Source organism: Globicephala melas, chromosome 2, assembly GCF_963455315.2.
Source record: "Globicephala melas chromosome 2, mGloMel1.2, whole genome shotgun sequence".
Taxonomy (NCBI): Eukaryota; Metazoa; Chordata; class Mammalia; order Artiodactyla; family Delphinidae; genus Globicephala; species Globicephala melas.
In genome coordinates, this window is record NC_083315.2 from 134,611,760 (window position 1) to 134,637,256 (window position 25,497).

General features: G+C 40.0%; 1 protein-coding gene across 4 annotated transcripts in view; it reads right to left on the reverse strand.

The window, feature by feature from the left end:
* Nucleotides 1-4,455: 4,455 nt before the first annotated feature.
* ARMH4 (armadillo like helical domain containing 4) overlaps nt 4,456-25,497 on the reverse strand; it is a 251,733-nt gene continuing 230,691 nt past the window's right edge. For all 4 annotated transcript variants that reach the window (XM_060294850.1, XM_060294852.1, XM_070044971.1 and 1 more), the window contains 3 exons: nt 12,393-12,424; nt 5,436-5,570; nt 4,456-5,192 (listed from right to left, as the gene is read on the reverse strand). In XM_060294850.1, coding sequence (XP_060150833.1) covers nt 5,124-5,192; nt 5,436-5,570; nt 12,393-12,424 — 236 coding nt within the window. In that variant the 3' untranslated portion in view covers nt 4,456-5,123. The remainder of the gene's footprint in view (nt 5,193-5,435; nt 5,571-12,392; nt 12,425-25,497) is intronic.

The following is a 25,497-nucleotide window of genomic DNA, read 5'->3' on the forward strand; positions in this document are numbered from 1 at the left end:
TGAGAAAAAAAGAGGATTTCCCCCCCTGCAATTAATTCTTCTGTTTCGACTCCTCAGTTCCTCCATCCTTATCCCACAAAAGATTCACTTCTCAGCAAAATCTGTCTTGAACTTTGGACCTGGAGACTACAATATTAGGGTGAGAATTTATACACTATATTGTAAATTATTAATGGTTATTTGTTTATTGCTCCTGCTGCTTTTTGAAGAGGGAAAGCTATTAAGATCTTTGCTTTACTCAGTGGACTATTTGAGAGGTTTTTAACCCCAATATTTCAGGTGTGTTTTTAAGCAAAGTAGAACAAAGGAGTATGTAATCTGTTTCTTTGTTCTTTTGCTGCTGTTGACTGGGGAAAATTTTTCTTCCTTCCTTTCTTCTTTTTTCCTTCCTCCCTTTCTCTCTTATCCTACATACACATAATAGAAAGTTGAGCTAATTAATAGGGAGTTAGATACCCAAAATAGGATAATGCCCATGCATTTATACAGCTAACAGTGGCTTACACAATAAATGCCGATGATTCTTTCTGCGTGTAGAATTTAAGCCACAGAATTATGTCTCCAGCTATGCTGACTGCCAAAGCTGATAATTATCAAAGCAAATAATTAGATGTCTCTCCTCGGTCCACCCCCAGCTTATCAGTCTAATGGCTGCCTCCCCAAAAGAGGTATGTATGTTATGGGAGGTGCTAAGTGTACAAATAAGGGGCTTTTAGTAAAAGTCAACACTATTATTTTGTTTTCAAATTATTTCCTATTCCTAGAAATTCATATTCAGTCATTCACACTTTGCATAATTAAGAAAGATACTTAACTGAGCTTAAGCTTGTTGAAAGTAACCAAGCTCCTTTCATCTCGCTGAACTTGGATTTCAATTCCCTCCCATCCATGTCCGCTCTACCTAGGGCATGGAGAGGATGGAGACCTATAGATTCATGTGGATTTATGGCCCCTTCCCCTGCTAATGGTCTACCTCATTTGCATTCTTCTCCTCACTTGTCTTTATCATTTTCCCAAGCAACGGTGCATTCAGAACTTCAGCCTCCTCTAGCACTTTCTAATGTTTTGTGCCATTTTTATACCTGCTTTGTATTATGATTTTTCTTCCATCTTCTTCTGCCCATAGTTATTCACTTGTAACTGTATCTTCACATACTCTAAAAAGCAGAGTAGTTTGGTTTCTTTCTTTTGGCCATGCCGCACAGCTTATGGGATCTTAGGTCCCCATCTAGGGATAAAACCCATGCCCCCAGCAGTGGAAGAGCAGAGTCCTAACCACTGGACCCCCGGGGAACTCCTGAGATTTTTTTCCTTCAGTTTTAAACCTACCTTTGCAGATTTCCTTGTAGTCAGAACAAAGCCTATGTTGCCAAAAGGCCACGCAGCTGAAACCTTGTGCCAAATAATATATCCTGTTCCCAAAAGCTGCTTTTTGGCATCTGGTAGAAACATTATTATTTATATCCACAGAAATCACGATGCCTGTGGAGGATTTGATGCTTCTCCCCCAACTCGTGGATGTGACCTCACTAAAGGCTTTCATCTGGGCTCCACGTGAAGAAGGTATCTTCATGGAGAGAAGCACCCGGCATCTCCCTATGACAGTTTGACTTTGAAGTCTTAGCCTTTTTTAAAAAAAATAAATAATGAAATAACCAGTTTCAGTTTAGGAAGGTGAAAAATTTGGGAGACAGGTGATGGTGAGAGTTGCACAGCAATGTGAATGTACTTAGTGCCACTGGACTGTTCAGTTAAATAGGGTTTAAATAGCACGTTTTATATTATGTGACTTTTACCACAACAAAAAAATTTTTTTAGAAAAAGAACCAGCTTTTATTGACCATGCTAAATCTTACTTTCAATATGTTCTAAAACTGTGCTTTAAAATTTTTCCCCACATTTTTGACCCGTGTAAGAGATACAGGTACTTTAAGAAAATGTTTCTGCAAGACCGCATCTGAGGCAGTTTATGAGCTGAAGCAAGGCTAAAGCACTGCTAAGGGAATCTGTTTCCCTGGGATACTAATTAACTCCAAATATTGCATATAAATTAAGCCAGCAGCTACTGAAAGAAGCAACTTACAGGAGAGGAAAAACTGAAGAGGCTTAAAAGAAAGGTACTGTCTTCTGATTAGAGAAAGACATCAGGGGCACAGAAGGAACCCTTCTCTAGCTGTTCCAGCATTCCACCTTTTCTCTAGAAGCTTCTGCCGTTTTCTCTTTCCTCTTGTTTTCCTTTCTCCACTATGGCAGCTGTGATTGATTGGATAGCTGACTGGGAAAAGGGTCTCTCCCCAGGGGCCTGCTCTCCCTGTCTCCCTAAATAAGGAAAAGCTGTTCTCTGCATAGAGCTCTCCTAGCTGTGTTCTCAAACTTGCCTGGACAGGAGACTCCCAAGCTCCTGCCCTGGAGATCCTGATTCTGTGGGTCTGAGAAGGGGCCTTGGAATATGTATGCTTAACAAGCATCCCAAGCAATGCTTTGGGGCCACAGAGTTTGGGAACTACTGCCTACCCCCCTGAGAATAAGACACAGACCCTGCCCCTGCAGTGGGACACCTGCCGTTCTGATGGGATCAGTTCAGTTCAGAGCGGAAGGAGTTAGCAATTGAAGCTGCAGCTATCAGCACCGCCAGCTTAAATATTTAAGGTTAGTCGTTAGAATAGAGTTGACTGTATGTCTGTCATCGGTGACTTTATTATACTATAGTTTGAAGGTTACCTATTAACCATGGTCTAGTTAAAACCACAGACTAAGAGTAGCCCGAGGTGTTAGTGGCCATGAGTATCATCTACATGATGCTGCATGAAGCGGCCTATTGTGTTTTCCCTGCAAACAGCTTGTCAAGAACACAAAGGCAGTAATGCTACATTGTGCTCACCTCCTCCTAACCTTAGAAACACTTACAGCAAGGGGCTGCTCTTGGAAAGGGCAAACGTACCCTATGCAGTATCAGGATGTCTCTACTCATGAAATTACAAATTTCTGGAGAGTCATGATTCTGAGTTCTATTTTTAAAAGCTGACTCTGAGCTTGTGTGTCGATTGCTCATGTCTATTTGACTGTACAGAGCTTTTCATTTGTCTTGATCAATTTCACCCATTTGCCTATATCTCTTGGCAAAAAGAATTAAAATTACTTGATGAAAACATTCCTGTAAGCCAGCTATCCTTCAAGAATGAATTCAAGAAAGAGTTCTCTATTAGTTCCCTAGAGGTGATACTTAAAGTTATGTGATTATAAGGAAATAGCTGATGTGGGAGAGGAAAAGAATTTGTGTGCGTAAGAGAGAAATTAGTAAGACGTCGTTCATTTACCAAAGACAGAAACTTGTATGACATGTTCCTGGACCAAGAAGCTATTTCCTTAGAACTCTGGTTTTAAAGAAAGACTCTGAAATGTTATTGGTTCCTCCAAAGTATGTGGAAAGGGCATTGAGCTGAAGATAGGGGTGCGTGGTTTTGAGTCCATGGGTCTAGTCCTCATTCTTCCTGGGTATACTTTTGGATAATCATTTCACTTCTCTGCTTCAGCTCTGTCTTCAGTCAAATGGGAGAATAAAAACATACCTCCTGGGCTTCCCTGGTGGCGCAGTGGTTGAGAGTCCGCCTGCCGATGCTAGGGAACACGGGTTCGTGCCCCGGTCCGGGAGGATCCCACATGCCATGGAGCGGCTGGGCCCGTGAGCCATGGCCGCTGAGCCTGCGCGTCCGGAGCCTGTACTCCGCAACAGGAGAGGCCACAACAGTGAGAGGCCCGCGTACCGCAAAAAAGAAAAACAAAAACATACCTCGTACGTCACACAGTAGCTATTAGAAACAACTGTGCAGCTTGCCTTGAACACAGCAGAGCAGGTTCCAATAAATGGGAACAAGTTCTCCATAGCGTAAAGCACCATGGACAGTATTATTAGTAACCTTTATTCTTCCACACAAACGAGCCAAGCCTTTACCCAAAAACTCTACTTCCTGAAAGTCCCAAATACCTAGATGCAAAAGACAGGGCAAGGAATTACATTCCAAGGGAAATGAGAAATGATCTAACACATTCCAGCATCGCCCAAAGTGAGATGCCCTGAGACAGGCTGGTTTGTTCATAAGTTCCGTCATGTGCCAGGACTCTAGCCCCCGAGTCTGCTCCTACCACAGAATGTGTTTTTTCTAATAAAGCCAAACGAGGACCCATGGCAGCCCAATCATTGCATGGCCAAGACCACAGATGCAGAAAAGCAACATTTTGAATAATTCAGAATGGTAGCCACACAAGCACGGAGCCAAGTGGCAGAGATAGATGCTCTGGGAGCTTATCTATCCTCCTTTTCCTCTTGATTTCTTCCTCATTTCTTCTTGACAAGTGAATGATACACATAAAGGACGTCTCTTAATGATAAACATGTAAGAATCTATTGACAGGTCTTTTGGACTCAATTACACTATTTAAGAAAGCAAGCTTACATTAAGACCGAGAGTCAATTTAATGCATTATTTCTAGTGCATTTTTTCTTTGCCAAGAATAAGAGGGAAGGGGAAAAATAATAAAAACCAGGAGACAAGTACATAATGTAAGGTACAAACAAATCTATATATATCCTAATGTGCTGAGAGGTCTTCTTGATGAAAAGATTTCACTCCGAGTTGCTGCTAGTTTTGATGCAAATGTAGTATGTGGCATGGCCCACGAGCCTAGGGATTCAAGTAGGTAGAGCAGTCATCACAAGTTCTTCTTTGTTAAGATTTCTATTTCAGAGTCGAGAGTGCCTTGGCAGCAATACTTGTTATACTTCAGCGCACGTAGTCCAAACCAAGGACAAGACAATGTCGAAAAATACAAAATATTTACCTAACCTAGCAACTCCTACTGAACACACGTATGCTGCATATTTACGAGTTGTAGCCCGTAGTTGTGGAAAGTTCACTACAGAATAAAAACAAATACTGCAAATTACAGTTCATATACAGCATGCCTTTTCTGCTCAGTACACGAAAAATCTACTCCCCAGCAGATAATGAAACTGATGGCCTGACAGCCCCAGCATGGCAGAATGTTGTCCTCTTTTTTTTTGCCCCCAAATAAAAAATAAAATCATAAGATCGTTGACTCTTCCAATTAAATTCCAGTCCAATTCAAAATTCATCTTCAGAGCTGTCAGCTAAGAGCATCACTCGATCTTGCATGCTGTTGAATTCTCTCTGCTGGGGAAAGAAAACAGAGAAGCATTAAACTCCTTCTGCCGCAGAGCAAAGCTGAGGAACAGGCCCCCTTTAAAAGACACGTGAACAAACCAAGCCGAGGCAGCAGCTGCAGCAGCTCATCAGAACCACTGGGCACATCAGTCCCATTCATGCATCATTAGGCCCCGTGTGCTTTATTAAGCAAATTAGAAAAGCGAAGGATGTTCGGAAACTGATTAGGTTTTGCTGTTGTTGATTCCATACCTTTCTTTTATGCCTTTTGAAGCCATTTCGCCTTCGGCGATTCATAACCTTAATGCTGTAGAGCGCTCCCAAGATGAACAAGGCTCCAGCTATCCCAACCCCCACGGGCACCAGCATCCCAGACATATAGCCAGCCTGCACGGGAAAAGAAACACACATTAGGATGCTAAACAGACTGCCGCCCTGGGTTTCTCAGCTCTGCTGGAGGGCAGCAGGTTTTTAGACACTTTGAAATCTCCTGTCTGCTTTGTTATAAAATAGCACCTGGAATAAAGTTACTTTTTAGAGAGAAGGCAACAGAGAGAGAGATGTGCCTATTTTGGGATATTTCAAATACGCAGAAGAAGTACTGAATAAATCAGCCAGACCTAGTGGCACCTCCAGCCACTTGCTTCTGCACATTTGTCAACACCAGGTTTTGGTGACAGAAATATAATTCGTATTAAAGATGGATGAAGTAAGCCTCTGAGAATGCCAGGACTATTAAAATGCTATAAATTGGAAATAGCAGTCTGAGTCAAGCTCCAGGGGGAGTTGAAGTGCCCAATGGAACATTGTGCTTCTAAGAGGGCAGAAGGAGGGCCTTGACTTTGGTAGTCCCTGTCTCACAATCTTAGCTGCGTCACAGTAAGAAAGGAAAGAGGGATGTGCTTGTATGGGAGTGAAAAGTGAGAGTTTCTGGAGACAGCAGGGAAGAGAAGGACCTGCAAAGGAAAGAGGAAGTATGTTAGGTGTTGGAGCCCAGGCAAAAAAGACAAGGATGAGGAGAGAGTTGCACAGAATGTGGATGGCTTTGTTTATATGAAAGAAAATATCTGCCCAGTGGACAAGGCCAAAGTTGAAGGTTGGGAGGGAATTCTGAATGTCCCCAGCCCCAAAGAAAGAAAGTGGCAGAGAGGGGCACAAAGATCACTGCTAACAACACTGGTACTTCCAAAAGAGCCTGGAGGTTTCAAACGCATGTGGGTCTCCAACATCCCCAAGGTGTTACTATGGATACTTCAGTCCTAAGAGAGCAGCGTGATCTCCACACATCCCTGGGCTTGAGTAAGTAGCTCAGGACCAACCCAAGTTCAAGGTAAGGCCATCACCCTAAGGGTACTCCCTGCATCTTGGCCAATAAGACACCTAAGGGATAGAGGTGGATGAATAACCAGAGCCTTTCATAGAGGAACACGACACTGGTTTACCTTCCACGATGGCCCCTTCTAGAAGGCTACCCAGAAAAAAACCATAAACAATTATCCATTTTAAAAGTACTGTAATAAGTACTTTTGATAGACATTATTTTGTGGGGGAAAAACCATGAGTCTGTTCACTTATTTGACTATTTCTAAAAATTTTAATATAGCAAAAACTATTTCCAGTATCTTTCAGAATGAGGCCCAAACAGAGAAGGACAAAAAATAAAAGTTTTCTAACAAGTGTCGAAGTAAGCAGGCTATGATGCTTTCCCCACATTTCTAGAATTAATCAAAGGGACAAGACCTTACAAAACTGCAGCATCCTCTTGTACAAAGCCAGCTCGTTCACTGGTTTTGTTTTTCAGAATCTTGAGTTAGAGAAGAATGTGGAATTTTTTCCATTAATTTGAGAACATAGCATTGTTCCTCAGCATACTAAGTGTTTTTCCCCAAGAAACAAAGCTCAGTCATTTTCCAACAAATTAATATGCTTTACAGAAGCCCAAACTTTCTTCTAGATCTACGAAAGGCTTATAAAAGTCTGTAATTTTCCATTGCTCTCACCAGAGCTATGAATTTCTTTTTACATCACCATTCCCAGTGCATGGAAATATACATATATGTTGATGTATGATAATTTTAAGCACAGTAGATTAGATTTTACAGAGCTGTACATTCAAAGGATGATATTTGAACTTTTGGAAGCTCAACTTGATCAACCTCTGAGTGGGTCTCCTCACACTATGTAACTCAACCCCACACCAAAAATACGAATATTACAAAATGTGTCACTTTTTGCATGTTTCTTATTTACACATTGAGGCTTCCCGTTTCGAGAGCTTTAAATCATGTAGACTTCACAAAAATTCAATTAATCTCTCTCCTCTCTTTATTCCTCGTGTGTGTGTGTGTGTGTGTGTGTGTGTCATCTGCCTGTGCCTTGAAATTACAAGTAAATTACAAGATGGGAATAAAGCAACCTACTCTCTTCAAATATAATTTAACCATCCCTCATACGAAACTGACTAATTGAAAATAAGCTCTGTTTTTAGAATTGCCCATGACTTGTTTCCTGTAGAAATGAAAACAAATAAGACACGTACATATTAAGTTATAAATTCTGCCTAGCACCTTTTCTCTGTTCAGAATTATTGGACATGCACATTCCTCCACACGTAACTTGCCGAGAAGAACACAACTGCATCTGTGCATATTCCAACCGAGAATGCATAACCTGAATCTAATCATGAGGAAATGTCCAATAAACCTAAACAGAATATTCTATTTTTTAAAGCACTGTATTCTTTAAAATATATCAGAGTCATGAAAGACAAAAGATGGTTATGCAAATGGTCCACATTAAAGAAAACTAAAGAATCCTGACAACTAAATGTGTGACATGACCCTAGACTAGATCCTGTAACGGAGGAGAAAAATGAATTTATAAAGGAGATTTGGGGTCTGTTAACCAAAAGACTGAAATCTAGGTGCCAGAACAAAGTATGATATCAATGTTAAATGTACTCAAGCTGATAACTGTATTATGGTTTGCTAACAGAATATTCGTATTCATAGGAAATACACACTGAAGTATTTGGTGTAAAAGGACCATGATGTACGCGGCTTTCCTCAAACGGCTCAGAAAAAAGGAGCAGAGGTAGAAATGGGGTAACGTGGGAAGAATAAGTGCATCTGGAGAAAAGGAACAGGGGTATTCTTTGTACTATCCTTATTCTTGTATCTTTTCTGTAAATTTGAAATTATTTCCAAATAAACAGTTTGAAAATTAAAAAATGGATTGTTAAGATAATATTTACTAGATATAGTTGTTTTTTTTTGTTTGTTTGGTTGGTTTTGGTTTGTTTGTTTTGTTTTATATTTATGAGAAAGGTATCCTTCCTTCTCAGGATACTGTATTTGTTCAGAAACACTGGTTTTCAAGAAAACGATAAGAAAACCATATGATACACTGTACTGCCTAAAGTCTGCTGAATTCAGTACCCTTATGATGTTTATTCAACAGTGGTTCTCAACCTGAACATGCATCAGAATCACCTTCAAGACTTGTCAAAACACAGATTGTTGGACCCCTTTCCCCGAGTTTCTGATTCAGTAGGTCTAGTGAGGGACCTGAGATTTTGTATTTCTAACAAGCTCCCAGGTAATGCAATGCTACTGGTGCAGACTATACATGAGAATGGCTGTTATGGAATATAGGCTGGATCATCCATTTTCTGCATTATTTCCTAAAGCTAGAAGAAATAGAACGACCCTGGTGATATAACAACAGGGCTGGCCTGTATTATACAACTAAAATGTTGATGCATCTTCAATTTTGAGAAACAATATAGATGTTGAAAAAATACATCAATAGGTAGCCAGGTAAGGATTTGTCAAACAAGCATCACTAACTTGGACACTTAAACAGGAAGAAGGTTAATGATGGAATGAGTATAGGGACTGTCCCTTGATAGCCATTCGCCCCTTCTTCTAGAGCAATAGAACCTTCCATCTGGGCTGGGCACAGAATAACGATTACTTCTCCCTTCCTTCTATGCAGCTGGATGTGACCATGTGATAAGCCTCACTAAGGAGACGATACATTAGTGACACGTGCAACTTCCAGAGCATGCTCTTCAAGGGGGGAGCAGAGTCTTTACCCACCCCCCCCCTTTAAGAATGGCAGAGTGCCTTTATCTTCCCTTTTAAAGGGGGAGGGATATCTTAGCCTCCCTTTTTCTTCCTTCCTTCTGGCTAGAGTATAGACCTAATTGCCATCCAGGACCACGAGATGACCTTGAGAATAAAGGTCACAAGTCATGGAGCATCAAACAGAAGGAGGCTGAGCCTTCAATGTTGCTCCTCACTAACCCCTGATTGCTACCTCCAGACTCACAAATGAGAGACAAACAAAGTTCTCTCTTGGTTAAGCCATTGTCATTGGTGGGGGGGGGGGGTGTTGTCTGTCACTCACAGCTGATCTTAATCCTAACTAATATAGGAAGACTAAACAATAACAACAAAGAGAATAATTCAGAACTTTTTAGAACACCTACCACCCTTTCTAGAGTCCAGCTAACTAACAGGGAAACCAATATCAGGACCAATTAAATGAAGCTAAACTGAGAAGATGTTCTGGGTTGACTGAAGAGCCAGTTAAATATGTAGTTTAGCTTTCAGTTCTAAGGGGCTCTGTGACTTTCAACAAAACGGCAATAGTTTCACTCTCAAATAGTTTCTGAAGATAATGACTCACGAGACTTTTATAGATGATCGCTAGCTAGCTAGACATATGAAGAGAAAGAGGGAGAGGGGGAAGAGAGGAAGCGAAAGGAAGGAGGGAGAGAGAGAGAGGAAGATATGTATACCTATATTATATATGTATGTGTGTGTGTGTGTGTGTACACACGTATGATTGTATGTATCAAGTAAGTGTATAATATTTCACTCCCAGAGGGAGGCGACTGATTAGACTGAGTCCCTCCAAGAAAAACTCAAAATATGAAGGCAAGTACAGCAACATGGATGGACCTAAAGATTATCATATGAAGTAAGTCAGAGAAAGACGAATAATATATGATATCACTTACATGTGGAATCTAAAAAAAAAATGATACAAATGAACTTATTTACAAAACAGAAATAGACTCACAGACATAGAAAACAAATTTATAGTTACCAAAGGAGGTAGCGGGGGGAGGGGGAAGGATAAATTAGGAGTTTGGGATTAACATATACACACTACTATATATAAAATAGATAATCAACAAGAACCTACTGTATAGCACAAGGAACTCTAGTCAGCATTCTGTAATAACCTATATGGGAAAAGAATCTGAAAAAGAATAGAGATCTATATATATGTATAACTGAATCACTTTGCTGTATACCTGAAACTAATACAACATTGTAAATTAACTACAATTTAAAAAATGGTTAAATTAAAAAAAAAAATGAAGACAAAGCATAAAGCAAGTCAACCCGGTGGGAGTTTCAACTATTTTTCTTCCAATTTTTTAAAACTAAAACATAACTGAAAAAATGCTACAGAATAAAATGAAAAGAGGGCTGGAAAAACTTCAGAATAGTCCAGAAAACTGAGGCCATACATAAAATTATTTCTCTTGGTGAAATGGAGCAGGGAGAGGGTGCCAGGTCTTTGAGACAAGAAGGAATGGTCCACAAGAAGAGAAAATACAGCCTTTCTCCAAAGCTACACAGATTTCTAAATGGAGTGGTGAAGCTATATATACATACAGGTAAGAAACTTTGCAACAGCCAACTTCAAAACAGGCTACATGCCAACATTTGTTTTCTTAAGTCTATTTTTTGTCCATTTTTGTAATTCAGAAGGATATTTTCTATAGAAACAATGATATACGGACTCCTAGATTAAACTACCAGAGCCTATTTACTTTTCATTGTATTATATTTTCCCCTGAAAAATAACAAGAAGCATTATGAATGTAAATATATTCAGTTCTAAACTTTTGCGCTTCTCTTACCCCAAATCTTGCTCAGTCCTCTGATTACACCTCCCTTAGACAACTGGACCCACTGTAGATACCAAAATGGCCTCCACTGATGTCAACAGGCTTAAAATTCTTCAACGTCACTTTTAATACATATGGACATAAAATAATCTCATTCTCAAAAACTATATAGGCTAAATTTTACTGAGAAGCAGAAAAATAATAGTGAGAAGAATTAATATAATTATACAATTTTAATTGTAGTTGAATGTTTTCTTTTATCCTTTAGCATTAAACTGTAGCAAAATAAATATTAATCATTCAAATATGGGGGAATTGACCTCAAATAATAAAAAAAGATATGAGATACCATCAACAGATGTATATTCTAAGAAAGGCGAATTGGAAGTAACTCCTATCTGGCAGTTGAAACGATTTCCATTTAACTAAACCCCCAGTGAAATCTGAGCTGGCTTATAGTAATTGGATCTGACACAGACTACAGCAAGGAGTTCAGAATTCCACCAATATTTTTATGAGTAATTCCAGTTTGAAATTACAAGGTACCAAAAATGAAACCTTAGAGAGTGTTGAAAATTAAAAGAAAATGAAAAATATAAACCTGGAAGGAAGTTAATATTGTCAGTCACAAATGTTGATGGCAGAATTAATGCAAGAGAGGAAAATATTTCTCTATAGTTGGCCATTCCAGATAGGTCAGCTCATCACTCAGCAGTGGCACTATGATAGACTACATAAAAGTGAGCCTAAGGAGAGTACTTAGGTGTTCAGGTGTTTTTAATCCCACCTCCCACTATGGTTTAAGGATGCCCTTTTCATCACAAAGTTTTATTCTTAAATCAAGTCCATCAATTTATGTCCTTGGGTCACAAAAATCAATGCCTTCCAAAATCCAAGGTATTTCTTCCTCATATAGGAAGATCAGGTTTAAAAGATCCTTGCATTGGGACATGAACTGCACACTAGAATGGGATTACACTCCTGCAATTCCCTAAAAGGAACTCCACCTTGACATGTAAATGGGGTTACTCAGTTGTACATACCAGGAATTACATTCCATAAGTATGAATGGCACTCCAAAGAATAAGGCATCCCTTGTATTATACAGACCTTAAAGGGAAGACCTCCTTTCTTGCTGGGCACCTGGAAGTGGCCCTGTATCTTTGCATAGATTACCATAATCAGAATAATGAAATAAAGCTCCATTACTCTCAAGATCTTGTGCTTGACAAAGCCATGCCCTCTAAGATAAATGCAAAGGAAGAAAATACTTCTCTTACCTTGTCTTTTAGTTTTTCCATCCAGCTTCTCACTACAGAAAATAAGAAAAGAAAATGTAAATAGCCACCTTTCTACTTATAGTTCATTGTGTTAAATTCATTTGGTAACTTACTTATATTTCATATATTAAGTTAATTTGATACAATGAAGGTATTATTGTATGAAATACAATAATACATAATGAAATACAGTGAATGGGTCAACAGTATTAACATAATGACAGCGATAGTCTTATTTTTATTCTCATTCATTTAAAAATACAAAAAAAAAAGAGCACAAACATATCCCTCACATAACATTAAAGGAACAGAGAATATTTTTGCTTGCTAAATGTATTTTCTATTATTTTGGGGGAGGTCTGGGAGAAGAGAGAGGAAAACACCTTCAGAATACCAAGTTTACTTCTAACCTGACATTTTCTCCTTTTTTTTTTTTAATTTTTTTTTTTTTTTTTGACCCACTGGGCCCTTGGCAGTGAAAGCGTAGAGTCTTCACCAGTGGACCGCCAGGGAATTCACATTTTTCTCCTTACCTTTATTTCTCATCTTTCTCAGTTTTTAAGCTCAGTGGGAATTCTGCACTTGAATCAGTGTCAGAGAGCAAAGGTAGGAATGTGCACTGGGCAGGCCAGGGCTACTCAGCTCTTACTAAAAGTAGTCAATATTTTAGGCTGTACAATCTCTGTCACAACTACTCAACTCTGCTGTTGCACTGAGAAAGCAGCCATAGACAGTAGCACATAAGCAAGTGCGTTTGGCTCTGTTCCAATACACTTTATGTATGGACACCAACATCTGAATTTCATGTGATTTTTTTTATGTCACAAATATTTTTCTTTCGATTTTTTTCAACCAAACAAAAAATTGGAAAACATTCCCATGGGCCGTATAAGAACAGGCAGCAGGCCAGATGTGGTCACAGCCTGTTGACCCCAGGCATAGACATATTTTACTCAAGAAGCTGGTGTCTCCATTTACTATCTGACTTTAGTAATAACATATCTGACAACAGTGATGACAGCTAACGTGTGTACGGCTTTACCCCTTACAGAGCATGTTCGTATGTACTGCATCATTTGATAGGCAAACCAATGACAAACATGAGAGTCAGGTAAGATGATGCTCAGGGGAAAGAAGAGGAAACTGAGACTCAGAAAAACTAATAGCATTGCCACGGTTAACCAGGGAGGAAAGAGCCACTGGAACTCCAACCACCATCTGATTAACAACCTACAGGAATAAGGCTTCCCAATTACCCATTTCTTTTGGTGATACCACTGCTGTTTTGCTCTCTCAGGTTGAAGATGTGGAGATAGACACCTTTGGCTCTTCTATCTCCTTCAGTCCCCAGCCTCAATCTCTCATGTCAAGACCTTGGAGGACAAATCTCAGATTTGTCCTCCCCTCATAGCTCCTTCTGTCTCAACTGGGATTCACGCAAAGACGGTGGTGCTCAATCAGAATAAAATAAGAGTCAAGGGAAGGGTAAAGTAAGAAAGTGCAGGCCCCTCAAGAACTAAGCCATGGATCAGTGATTCTGGGAGTGGTTCCATGGAGAAGTGAGGTCAACCACTGATTCACTGAGTGACTTTGGAGAAATTAGCAAACCTCTTGGATGCTCAGTTTCCTCATATGTGAAATGAAGATGGTAATACTTGTCTTATGAGATGGCTGTGAAGATTAGAAATAACATGTGCACAGTGTCTAGTACAGAACTTAGTGTAGAAAACCAAAATAAGAAATCTGGGATAGGAAGGGGAAAAGAAAGACACGTGAAATATGAGTATTGTGTTAACATGGCTCAACTAAGCCCAAGATATAAAGTTAAAGTCAAGCAAGAGAATGCTTCCAACTCATTCATTCGTTCAACAATATTTACAGTGCACAGTGTGTTGGCCAGTCACTGTGCTCAACACCGTATCAGTAGAAGATATGGGGACCTAATTCCAGTGAGAAAAGGTTAGGACATCAGGTCTATAAAACATGGATGACAAGCAGCAACATAGGGACTGAGAGAGTGAGGGACAGAGCAGGAGAGCCAATTACTGGGGCACACAGCAGAATGCCAACCTCAGAAGCAAGATGTCCAGAATCAGGGAATCAGCTGGATATTACGTAAAGAGCAAAGCAAAAGAGAGGTGGGAGCAGGAATGCTGGTGTGAGGACATCATGGAGGAGGTGAGCAGGGGCCGGCTGACTACCTGTCGACGGCAGCCCAGGGGTAGATTGGAGAAGAGGGAAAGGAGGCACAGATGGCGCCAAGGTCTGAGGCACTGATAGGTTTTCCAACTGTAGAAAATTCATTGCCAAGAGAAACGTTTTAACTTAAGCCTTATCGAGCCAGATCTCATTGACAATCTGTCCAGATCTTAGGTGCTTAAAGTAAATTTCCAAGTCCTGCTTTGGGTGCTTCTTAAGGCAGTCATTCTTCACTGGGGGAGGGAAGGCATATTAGCATGGGATGTGCATATGTGCACAGGTAATCTGAAAGAGCACATTCGATGGATCTAGTTCTGTAGTTTATAATAGGAACTACAGAAAGAGAGCTGGGCAAACTCTACTTGGCTAGTGAGAGGGGTGATACACTAGAGATAGTGAGACAGTGTTTGTGGGGACATGGGTCTAAACAAGGTTGAGAAAAAACTGCTCTTCAGAGTATGTGAGCTTGGCTGTGTTTCTCCAATTAAGAACATGCGTTCCCAATAAAGATGTTAAAAAAAAAAAAAAAAAGGACGTGCGACCACTAAGGATCACACCTTGTGCTTCTCAGGCATCCACCAGGGTTCTTGACACGGTATTAGGCAATAAATATTTTTTCCTTCTTTCAGCAAATATATATTGCTTTTCAATGAGTTCACAACTTTTGAGTAAACACGATTTTCTTTCATGAAGATTCTATAAACTGTTTTCAGCAAAATGTTCAAGGCGGTGTAAAAATAAATCTAACACAATGATGGTTTTGAAACTTAATAGAAATCAATAAGGAAATACAAAAGCTAGAAGAGAGAATATTGAAAAGATATTTAATAAAAAGAAAAGATGATTCTTTATGAAGAGGAGAACCAAAAACTGCAGTTTCTTTCTCTTTTCAATAGAGAGACATCACACTGATGAAAGGGGTATGAATTGACACAACTTTTTGGAACTGCATGGAGAATTTGCAATTGATATCAAAAGCTTTTTAAAAAGTTTAAAATTTTTATCAAAAGTTCCAGTTGTAGAAGCAATGTACCTTAAACAATTAATCATGGATACGCATAAAAAATTTTATTTCAATGCTGTTCACTGAATGGAACAGCAGGAATGGTTTAAACACTTTCAAAAGGAAACAAAACCTTAGGCTATGCCTACAGAGTGAAATATTATACAAAAATGTAAATTATTTAAAGAAAAATAGTGACATGGTGTTCGCATAATATATTACAAATGGAAAAAACATGAAGTATGTATAATGTGAGTCCATGTGTGGATAAAAATGTTATGTGTGTAATTGAAATGATGTACTTCAAAATGTTAACTGAAGTCATCAATGGGTTGTAGAATTATGGATGACTTTTATTCCCTATACAGTACTTTTAGGATTTTCCAAATTATTTCTAATTTTTAGTACTTGTAACATTTAAAAAACATATCTTACCCCCCAAAACCCCTACAAAATTCTGTAAACATTTGCAACTGGAGGTTAATGGTAGATTGCCATAGTGGGGAACATGAGAATGTGAGGCCCTTCCACTTGGTTAATTCCTCAGCCCACAGCTACAGATTCATTCTAATCCTACTGGTTCTGGTTTGTTTTCTTTCTTGAAATTTTACTGATGCAAGTCTGAAAGTGTAGCAATATAATCATGCCTGTGGTCTCCTTCTGTACAGAGAGAGGTAAATGTGGGCAAAAAAGTAGACAGGGATTATTAAAAGCAAAAAAAGTAGACAAGGATCATTAAAAGCAAGTTCTCCATTATGCTCACCAGTGTCCTCTTCTGTACAGGAGTTCCAGGAGCAGCAATTAGCCCTCTCCTAGCTTATCTACTAGAAAACAGGGAGGAGGGGGAGAGTAAAAAAGAAATTGCAGATAAAACATTTCCATGTATCTTGTCAATTATAAGTATGGTTGGTTTTCAAATATACTGTGGCTGAAAAGTCTCCTAAACTGCTAATTTACAAGGGTATTCTTAATTTTCATTTATTTCCAATAATAAAGTTTTATTAGCTATATTTATCCCAGGCACATATAAATTCCCTTTCACAAAAGGGGGAAGGTGTACACCTGACACGGTCCTGCCCACCAGAAAGAAAAGATCAAGCCTCAACCACCAGAACACAGGGACTAGTCCCCTCCACCAGGAAGCCTACACAACGCACTGAACCAACCTTAGCCAATGGGGGCAGACACCAAAACCAACAGGAACTACGAACCTGTAGCCTGCTAAAAGGAGACCCCAAACACTGTAAGTTAAGCAAAATGAAAAGACAGAGAAACACACAGCAGATGAAGGAGCAAGGTAAAAACCCACCAGACCAAACAAATGAGAGGAAATAGACAGTCTACCTAAAAAAGAATTCAGAGTAATGATAGTAAAGATGATCCAAAATCTTGGAAATAGAATGGAGAAAATACAAGAAATGTTTAACAAGGACCTAGAAGAACTAAAGCACAAACAAACAATGATGAACAACACAATAAATGAAATTAAAAATTCTCCAGAAGGAATCAATAGCAGAATAACTGGAGCAGAAGAACAGATAAGTGACCTGGAAGATAAAATAGTGGAAATAACTACCGCAGAGCAGAATGAAGAAAAAAGAATGAAAAGAATTGAGGACAGTTTCAGAGACCTCAGGGACAACATTAAACATACCATCATTCGAATTATAGGTGTCCCAGAAGAAGATGAGAAAAAGAAAGGAACGGAGAAAATATCTGAAGAGATTATAGTTGAAAACTTCCCTAATATGGGAAAGGGAATAGTCAATCAAGTCCAGGAAGTGCAGAGAGTCCCATACAGGATAAATCCAAGGAGAAACATGCCAAGACACATATTAATCAAACTATCAAAGATTAAAAACAAAGAAAAAATATTAAAAGCAGCAAGGGAAAAACAACAAATAACATACAAGGGAATCCCCATAAGGTTAATAGCTGATCTTTCAGCAGAAACTCTGAAAGCCAGAAGGGAGTGGCAGGACATATTTAAAGTGATGAAAGGGAAAAACCTACAACCAAGATTACTCTACCCAGCAAGAATTTCATTCAGATTTGACAGAGAAACTAAAACCTTTACAGACAAGCAAAAGCTAAGAGAATTCAGCACCACCAAACCAGCTTTACTAAAGGAAATGTGAAAGGAACTTCTCTAGGCAGGAAACACAAGAGAAGGAAGAGACATACAATAACAAACCCGAAACAATTAAGAAAATGGTAATAGGAACATACATACTGATAATTATCTTAAATGTAAATGGATTAAATGCTCCAACCAAAAGACAAAGACTAGCTGAATGGATACAAAAACAAGACCCGTATATATGCTGTCTACAAGAGACCAACTTCAGACCTAGGGACACATACAGACTGAAAGTGAGGGGATGGAAAAAGATATTCCATGCAAATGGAAATCAAAAGAAAGCTGGAGTAGCAATTCTCATATCAGACAAAATAGACTTTAAAATAAAGACTATTACAAGAGACAAAGAAGGACACTATATAATGATCAAGGAATCAATCCAGGAAGAAGACATAACAATTGTAAATATTTATGCACCCAACATAGGAGCACCTCAATACATAAAGCAAATACTAACAGCCATAAAACGGGAAAGCAACAGTAACACAATCATAGTAGGGGACTTTAAAACCCCACTTTCACCAATGGACAGATCATCCAAAATGAAAATAAAAAAGGAAACACAAGCTTTAAATGATAAATTAAACAAGACGGACTTAATTGATATTTATAGGACATTTCATCGAAAAACAACAGAATACACTTTCTTCTCAAGTGCTCATGGAACATTCTCCAGGATAGATCATACCTTGGGTCACAAATCAAGCCTTGGTAAATTTAAGAAAATTGAAATAGTATCAAGTAACAATGATATGAGACTAGAAATCAATTACAGGAAAAAATCTGTAAAACATACTAACACATGGAGGCTAAACAATACACTACTTAATAACCGTCAGATCACTGAAGAAATCAAAGAGGAAATTAAAAAATACTCAGAAACAGATGACAGTGAAAACACGATGACCCAAAACCTATGGAAAGCAGCAAAGGCAGTTCTAAGAGGGAAGTTTAGAGCAACAATCCTACCTCAAGAAACAAGCAACATCTCAAATAAACAACCTAATCTTACACCTAAGGCAATTAGAGAAAGAAGAACAAAAACACCCCAAAGTTAGCAGCAGGAAAGAAATCATAAAGATCAGATCAGAAATAAATGAAAAAGAAATGAAGGAAACAATAGCAAAGATCAATAAAACTAAAAGCTGGTTCTTTGAGAAGATAAACAAAATTGATAAACCATTAGCCAGACTCATCAAGAAGAAAAAGGGAGAAGACTCAAATCAACAGAATTAGAAATGAAAAAGGAGAAGCAACAACTGACACTGCAGAAGTACAAAGGATCATGAGAGACTACTACAAGCAACTATATGCCAATAAAATGGACAATCTGGAAGAAATGGACAAATTCTTAGAAAAGCACAACCTTCTGACTGAACCAGGAAGAAATAGAAAATATGAACAAACCAATCACAAGTATTGAAATTGAGACTGTGATTAAAAATCTTCCAACAAAAGTCCAGGACCAGATGGCTTCACAGGAGAATTCTATCAAACATTTAGAGAAGAGCTAATACCTATCCTTCTCAAACTCTTCCAAAATATACCAGAGGGAGGAACACTCCCATACTCATTCTATGAGGCCACCATCACCCTGATACCAAAACCATACAAAGATGTCACAAAGAAAGAAAACTACAGGCCAATATCACTGATGAACATAGATGCAAAAATCGTCAACAAAATACTAGCAAACAGAATCCAACAGCACATTAAAAGGATCATAGGGCTTCCCTGGTGGTGCAGTGGTTGAGAGTCCGCCTGCCGATGCAGGGGACACGGGTTCGTGCCCCAGTCTGGGAAGATCCCACATGCCATGGAGCAGCTGGGCCCATGAGCCATGGCTGCTGAGCCTGCGCGTCCAGAGCCTGTGTTCCGCAACGAGAGTGGCCACAACAGTGAGAGGCCCACATACAGCAAAAAAAAAGGATCATACACCATGATCAAGTGGGGTTTATCCCAGGAATACAAGGCTCTTCAATATACACAAATCAATCAATGTGATACACCATATTAACAAATTGAAAGGGAAAAACCATATAATCATCTCAATAGATGCAAAATAGCTTTTGACAAAATTCAACACCGATTTATGATAAAAACCCTCCAGAAAGAAGGCATAGAGGGAACTTACCTCAACATAATAAAGGTCATATATGGCAAACTCACAACGAACATCGTTCTCAATGGTGAAAAACTGAAACCATTTTCACTAAGATCAGGAACAAGACAAGGTTGTCCACTCTCACCACTATTATTCAACATAGTTTTGGAAGTTTTCACCATAGCAATCAGAGAAGAAAAAGAAATAAAAGGAATCCAAATCGGAAAATAAGAAGTAAAGGTGTCACTGCTTGCAGATGACATGATACTATACATAGACAATCCTAAAGATGCTACCAGAAAACTACTAGAGCTAATCAATGAATTTGGTAAAGTTGCAGAATACAAAATTAATGCACAGAAATCTCTTGCATTCCTATAAACTAATGTTTAAAAACCTGAAGGAGAAATTAAGGAAACACTCCCATTTACCATTGCAACAAAAGGAATAAAATACCTAAGAATAAACCTACCTAAGGAGACAAAAGATCTGTTTGCAGAAAACTATAAGACACTGATGAAAGAAATTAAAGATGATACAAACAGATGGAGAGATATACCATGTTCTTGGATTAGATTAATCAACATTGTGAAAATGACTATACTACCCAAAGCAATCTACAGATTCAATGCAATCCCTATCAAACTACCAATGGCATTTTTCACAGAACTAGCATGAAAAATTTCACAGTTTGTATGGAAACACAAGAGATCCCGAATAGCCAAAGCACTCTTGAGAAAGAAAAACAGAGCTGGAGGAATCAGGCTCCCACACGTCAAATTATACTACAAAGCTACAGTAATCAAGACAGTATGGTACTGGCAAAAAACAGAAGTACAGATCAATGGAACAGGATAGAAAGCCCAGAAATAAACCCACGCACATATGGTCACCTTATCTTTGATAAAGGAGGCAAGAATATACAATGGAGAAAAGACAGCCTCTTCATTAAGTGGTGTTGGGAAAACTGGACAGCTACATGTCAAAGAATGAAATGAGAACACTCCCTAACACCATACACAAAAATAAACTCAAAATGGATTAAAGACCTAAATGTAAAGTCAGACACTATAAAACTCTTAGAGGCAAACACAGGCAGAACACTCTATAACATAAATCACAGCAAGATCCTTTTTGACCCACCTGCTAGAGAAATGGAAATAAAAACAAAAATAAACAAATGGGACCTAATGAAACTTCAAAGCTTTTGCACAGCAAAGGAAACCATAAACAAGACAAAAAGACAACCCTCTGAATGGGAGAAAATTTTTGCAAATGAAGCAACAGACAAAGGATTAATCTCCAAAATTTACAAGCAGATCATGCAGCTCAATATCAAAAAAACAAACGACCCAATCCCAAAATGGGCAGAAGACCTAAATAGACATTTCTCCAAAGAAGATATACAGATTGCCAACAAACACATGAAAGGATGCTCAACATCACTAATCATTAGAGAAATGCAAATCAAAACTACAGTGAGGTATTACCTCACTCCAGTCAGAATGGCCATCATTAAAAAATCTACAAACAATAAATGCTGGAGAGGGTGTGGAGAAACGGGAACCCTCTTGCACTGTTGGTGGGAATGTAAATTAATACAGCCACTATGGAGAACAGTATGAAGGTTCCTTAAAAAACTAAAAATAGAACTACCATACGGCCAAGCAATCCCACTACTGGGCATATACCCTGAGAAAGCCATAATTCAAAAAGAGTCATGTACCAAAATGTTCATTGTAGCTCTGTTTACAATAGCCAGGACATGGATGCAACCTAAGTGTCCATTGACAGATGAATGGATAAAGATGTGGCACATATATACAATGGAATATTACTCAGCCATAAAAAGAAACAAAATTGAGTTATTTGTAGTGAGGTGGATGGACCTAGAGGCTGTCATACAGGGTGAAGTAAGTCAGAAAGAGAAAAACAAATACCGTATGCTAACACATATACATGGAATCTAAAAAAAAAAAAAATGGTTCTGAGGAACCTAGGGGCAGGACAGGAATAAAGACGCAGATGTAGAGAATGGACTTGAGGACACGGGGAGGGGGAAGGGTAAGCTGGGACGAAGTGAGAGAGTGGTATGGACTAATATATACCTCCAAATGTAAAATAGATAGCTAGTGGGAAGCAGCCGCATAGCACAGGGAGATCAGCTCGGTGCTTTGGGACCACCTAGAGGGGTGGGATAGGGAGGGTGGGAGGGAGATGCAAGAGGGAGGAGATATGGGGATATATGTATATGTATAGCTGATTCACTTTATTGTACAGCAGAAACTAACATAACATTGTAAAGCAATATTACTCCAATAAAGATGTTAAAAAAGAAAAAAAGTTTAAAAAAAGGGAGGGGAGGTGTATAAAAAAATAAAATTCAAAAAAAAGGGGGAATGGTTGGGAGCCAGAGGATATCAGGATTTGGGAGAGCTAATAATTATTGAGCATCTGGCAAAAAAGCTTGCAAGGTAGGTATTACTATCCCCATTTTACAGATGAAGAAAACGAAGCTTAAGTAAAGTGCTGAGAGCCACGTAGCTAAAAAGTGGCTGAGCTGGAATTTGAACCCAGGCCCTATGGCTCTAAAGCATATACCTGTTCAGCAGGCCAGTGGGTCACTTTGGGGAGGGGTGTGGGCAGGTGGTCCAGGGTGACCATAACAGCACCCTGTAGGGCTTTTTCAAGTTCTGGGCACAGTGTGTATCTGCTCACCTCTGTTAGTCCAGCTCCTTCTTTCTCTACATTCTCCTCCCTGTCTGACAAATGTTCTCTCTCTGCCTCTACATGGGTCTCCCACCAACTCTCACTCTATGCCTCTTTATATCACATTGTAGTCTGTATCTCTCTTTCTTTTCCTCCCTTTTTTCCCTCTCTGTCGGACTCTGTCTATCTGCCTATCTGTATGGCTCTGTTGCTTTCTGTATGTATCTGTCTTTTTCTCTCCCTCAACCTGCCCAGTGTGTTTGTTTGTGTGTGTGTCTTTGCATGAGGATAAACTAGATCTCCTAGCTCCTTCTTAGCCATAGGATTTTTCCAACTCAGTCCTGTGTGCCAGGGGTGCTCTCCATTGGGGAACAACAGAGCTAAATGGCAGAAATCCTGAAAGTTTAAAACTCAGAAGGAGCAATGCTGATGATACTATGGGATCAGAGTACATGGTGACGTAATGGAAAAAGACAGAATACAGAAAGCAGGAGCAGATTCCTAGGGGGATGATAATGAGTTTCACTCTGAATATGTGGAGTTTAAAGTATCTATACAATATCCATGGGGATGTTTCTGTCGGCAGTTTAAAATTGAGATATGGAGAAACCCAGGCTGAAGACCAAGGTTTGGGATTGACCAGCCTATTGATAGAAGTCAAGAGCAGAGAAAGTCCCCCTGGAGTATGGAGTATATATTAGACAGGGTTCTCCAGAAAAACAAAACCAATACAAGATATATATATATATAAAGGGATTTATCATAAGAAATTGGCTCATGCAATTATGGAAGCTGACAAGTCCAAGATCTGCAGGGTGAATGGGCACCTAGAGACCCAAGAAAGCTGATGTTTCAGTTCAAGACCAAACGCAGGAAGAAAACCAGTGGCCCAGCTCGAAGGCAGTCAGGCAGGAGGAATTCTCTCTTGCTCAGGGGAGGGTCAACCTTTTTATGCTCGTCAGGTCTTCAACTGACTGGATGGGGGCCATTCACATTAGGGAAGGCAATATGCTCTACGCCGTCTACCAATTCAAGTGTTAATCTCATCCCAAAACACTCTTACAAGCACACCCAGAAAAATGACCAAGTGTCTGGACAGCACATGGCCTGGTCAAGTTGACACATAAAATTAACCATCACAGAGGAAGACTGGACAAGACCGAGGGCATAATGCCTAGGAACCCCAACATTTAAAGGTCACGCAGAAGAGCATGGGCCAGGAGAAGACACAGCAAAGGAATGGTCAGAGGGGCTCAGAAACCTGGACTGTTCGTATGAAACAACCCAACAGACCTAGTTCCAAGTGGTTATGAGGACGTTTACACATTCCATGATCAAATCCTTTGTCCAGGTACAGCCAAGCCCACTGGTGCCCCGGCCCACTGCAGAGGTGCCCTGCAGACCACTCCCATCCTGTGCAGGCTGAGGGTTTCTCTGCCTGAGGGCGTGCATCCGTCATAGGAGCCTGCATGGGGGTGGCTAGAAGCACCAAGGGGGGACTTCCCTGGTGACGCAGTGGTTAAGAATCCGCCTACTGCAGTGGTTAAGAATCCACCTGCCAATGCAGGGGACACGGGTTTGAGCCCTGGTCCAGGAAGATCCCACATGCCGCAGAGCAACAAAGTCCATGCGCCACAACTACTGAGCCTGTGCTCTAGAGCCCACGAGCCACAACTACTGAGCCCACGTGCCACAACTACTGAAGCCCGCGTGCCTAGAGCCCGTGCTCTGCAACAAGAGAAGCCACTACAATGAGAAGCCTGCACACTGCAACAAAGAGTAGCCCCCGCTCACCACAACTAGAGAAAGCCTGCACAGCAACGAAGACCCAAAGCAGCCAAAAATAAATTAATTAAATTAATAAATTAAAAAAAAAAAAAGAATCTGCCTACCAATGCAGGGGATACAGGTTCGAGCCCTGCTCTGGGAAGATCCCCCATGCCGTGGAGCAACTAAGCCCATGCTCCACAACGACTGAGCCTGTGCTCTAGAGCCCTCGAGCCACAACTACTGAGCCCACGCGGCACAACTACTGAAGCCCGCACACCTAGAGCCCATGCTCCATAACAAGAGAAGCCACCGCAATGAGAAGCCCACGCACCGCATCGAAGAGTAGCCCCCGCGCGCCACAACTAGAGAAAGCCCGCGCAGCAATGAAGACATGACACAGCCAAAAATAAATAAATTAAGTAAATAAATTTAGAAGCACCAAGGAAGTATTGTCCTAGAGGCCATCCTCCATCAATGAGGTCTGTGAGTTGGTGGATATATTAGTTTCCTATTGCTGCTCTCCCAAATTTAACGGCTTAAAACAACACAGATTTCTGATCTCATATTTCTGGAGGTCAGAAGTCCAAAATCAGTCTCATGGGCTAAAGTCAAGATGTCTGCAGGGCCGGTTCCTTCTGGAAGTTCTAGAGGAGAATATGCTTCCTTGCCTCTTCCAGCTCCTGGAGACTGTGGTCCCTTGGCTCATGGCTCCTTCATCTATCTTCAAAGCCAACAGCATAGCCCCTCAAATCTCTAAGCTCTGCTTCCTTTGTCGTATTTTCTTCTCTGGCTCTGACCCTGCTACTTCTCTCTTATAAGGAGAAGTATCTCTTATAAGAAGATTATTATGATAATCTCCCTCTCTCTAGGTCCTCAACTCATTCACATCAGCAAAGTTCTCTTTGTACGGTAACATATTCACGGGTTCCACGGGTTAGGATGTGGACCTCTTTGGAAGAACCATTATTCTGCCTACCACATCAGGTAAATCCCTTCGCTTTCCTCACCCCCGAGGTGTGTTCCACACAGCTTCTCAGAGAATCCCCAGCAGCAAGGAGACCCTGCAACAATCCACTCATGAGCATCACCCCCTTCACTGGCCCCCCACCCTCCCCGTCTCACTTCCCTCGCCGCGCTTCCTGAAGTCACCGTCTTGCTCTTAGGGCGAATGCAAACTAAG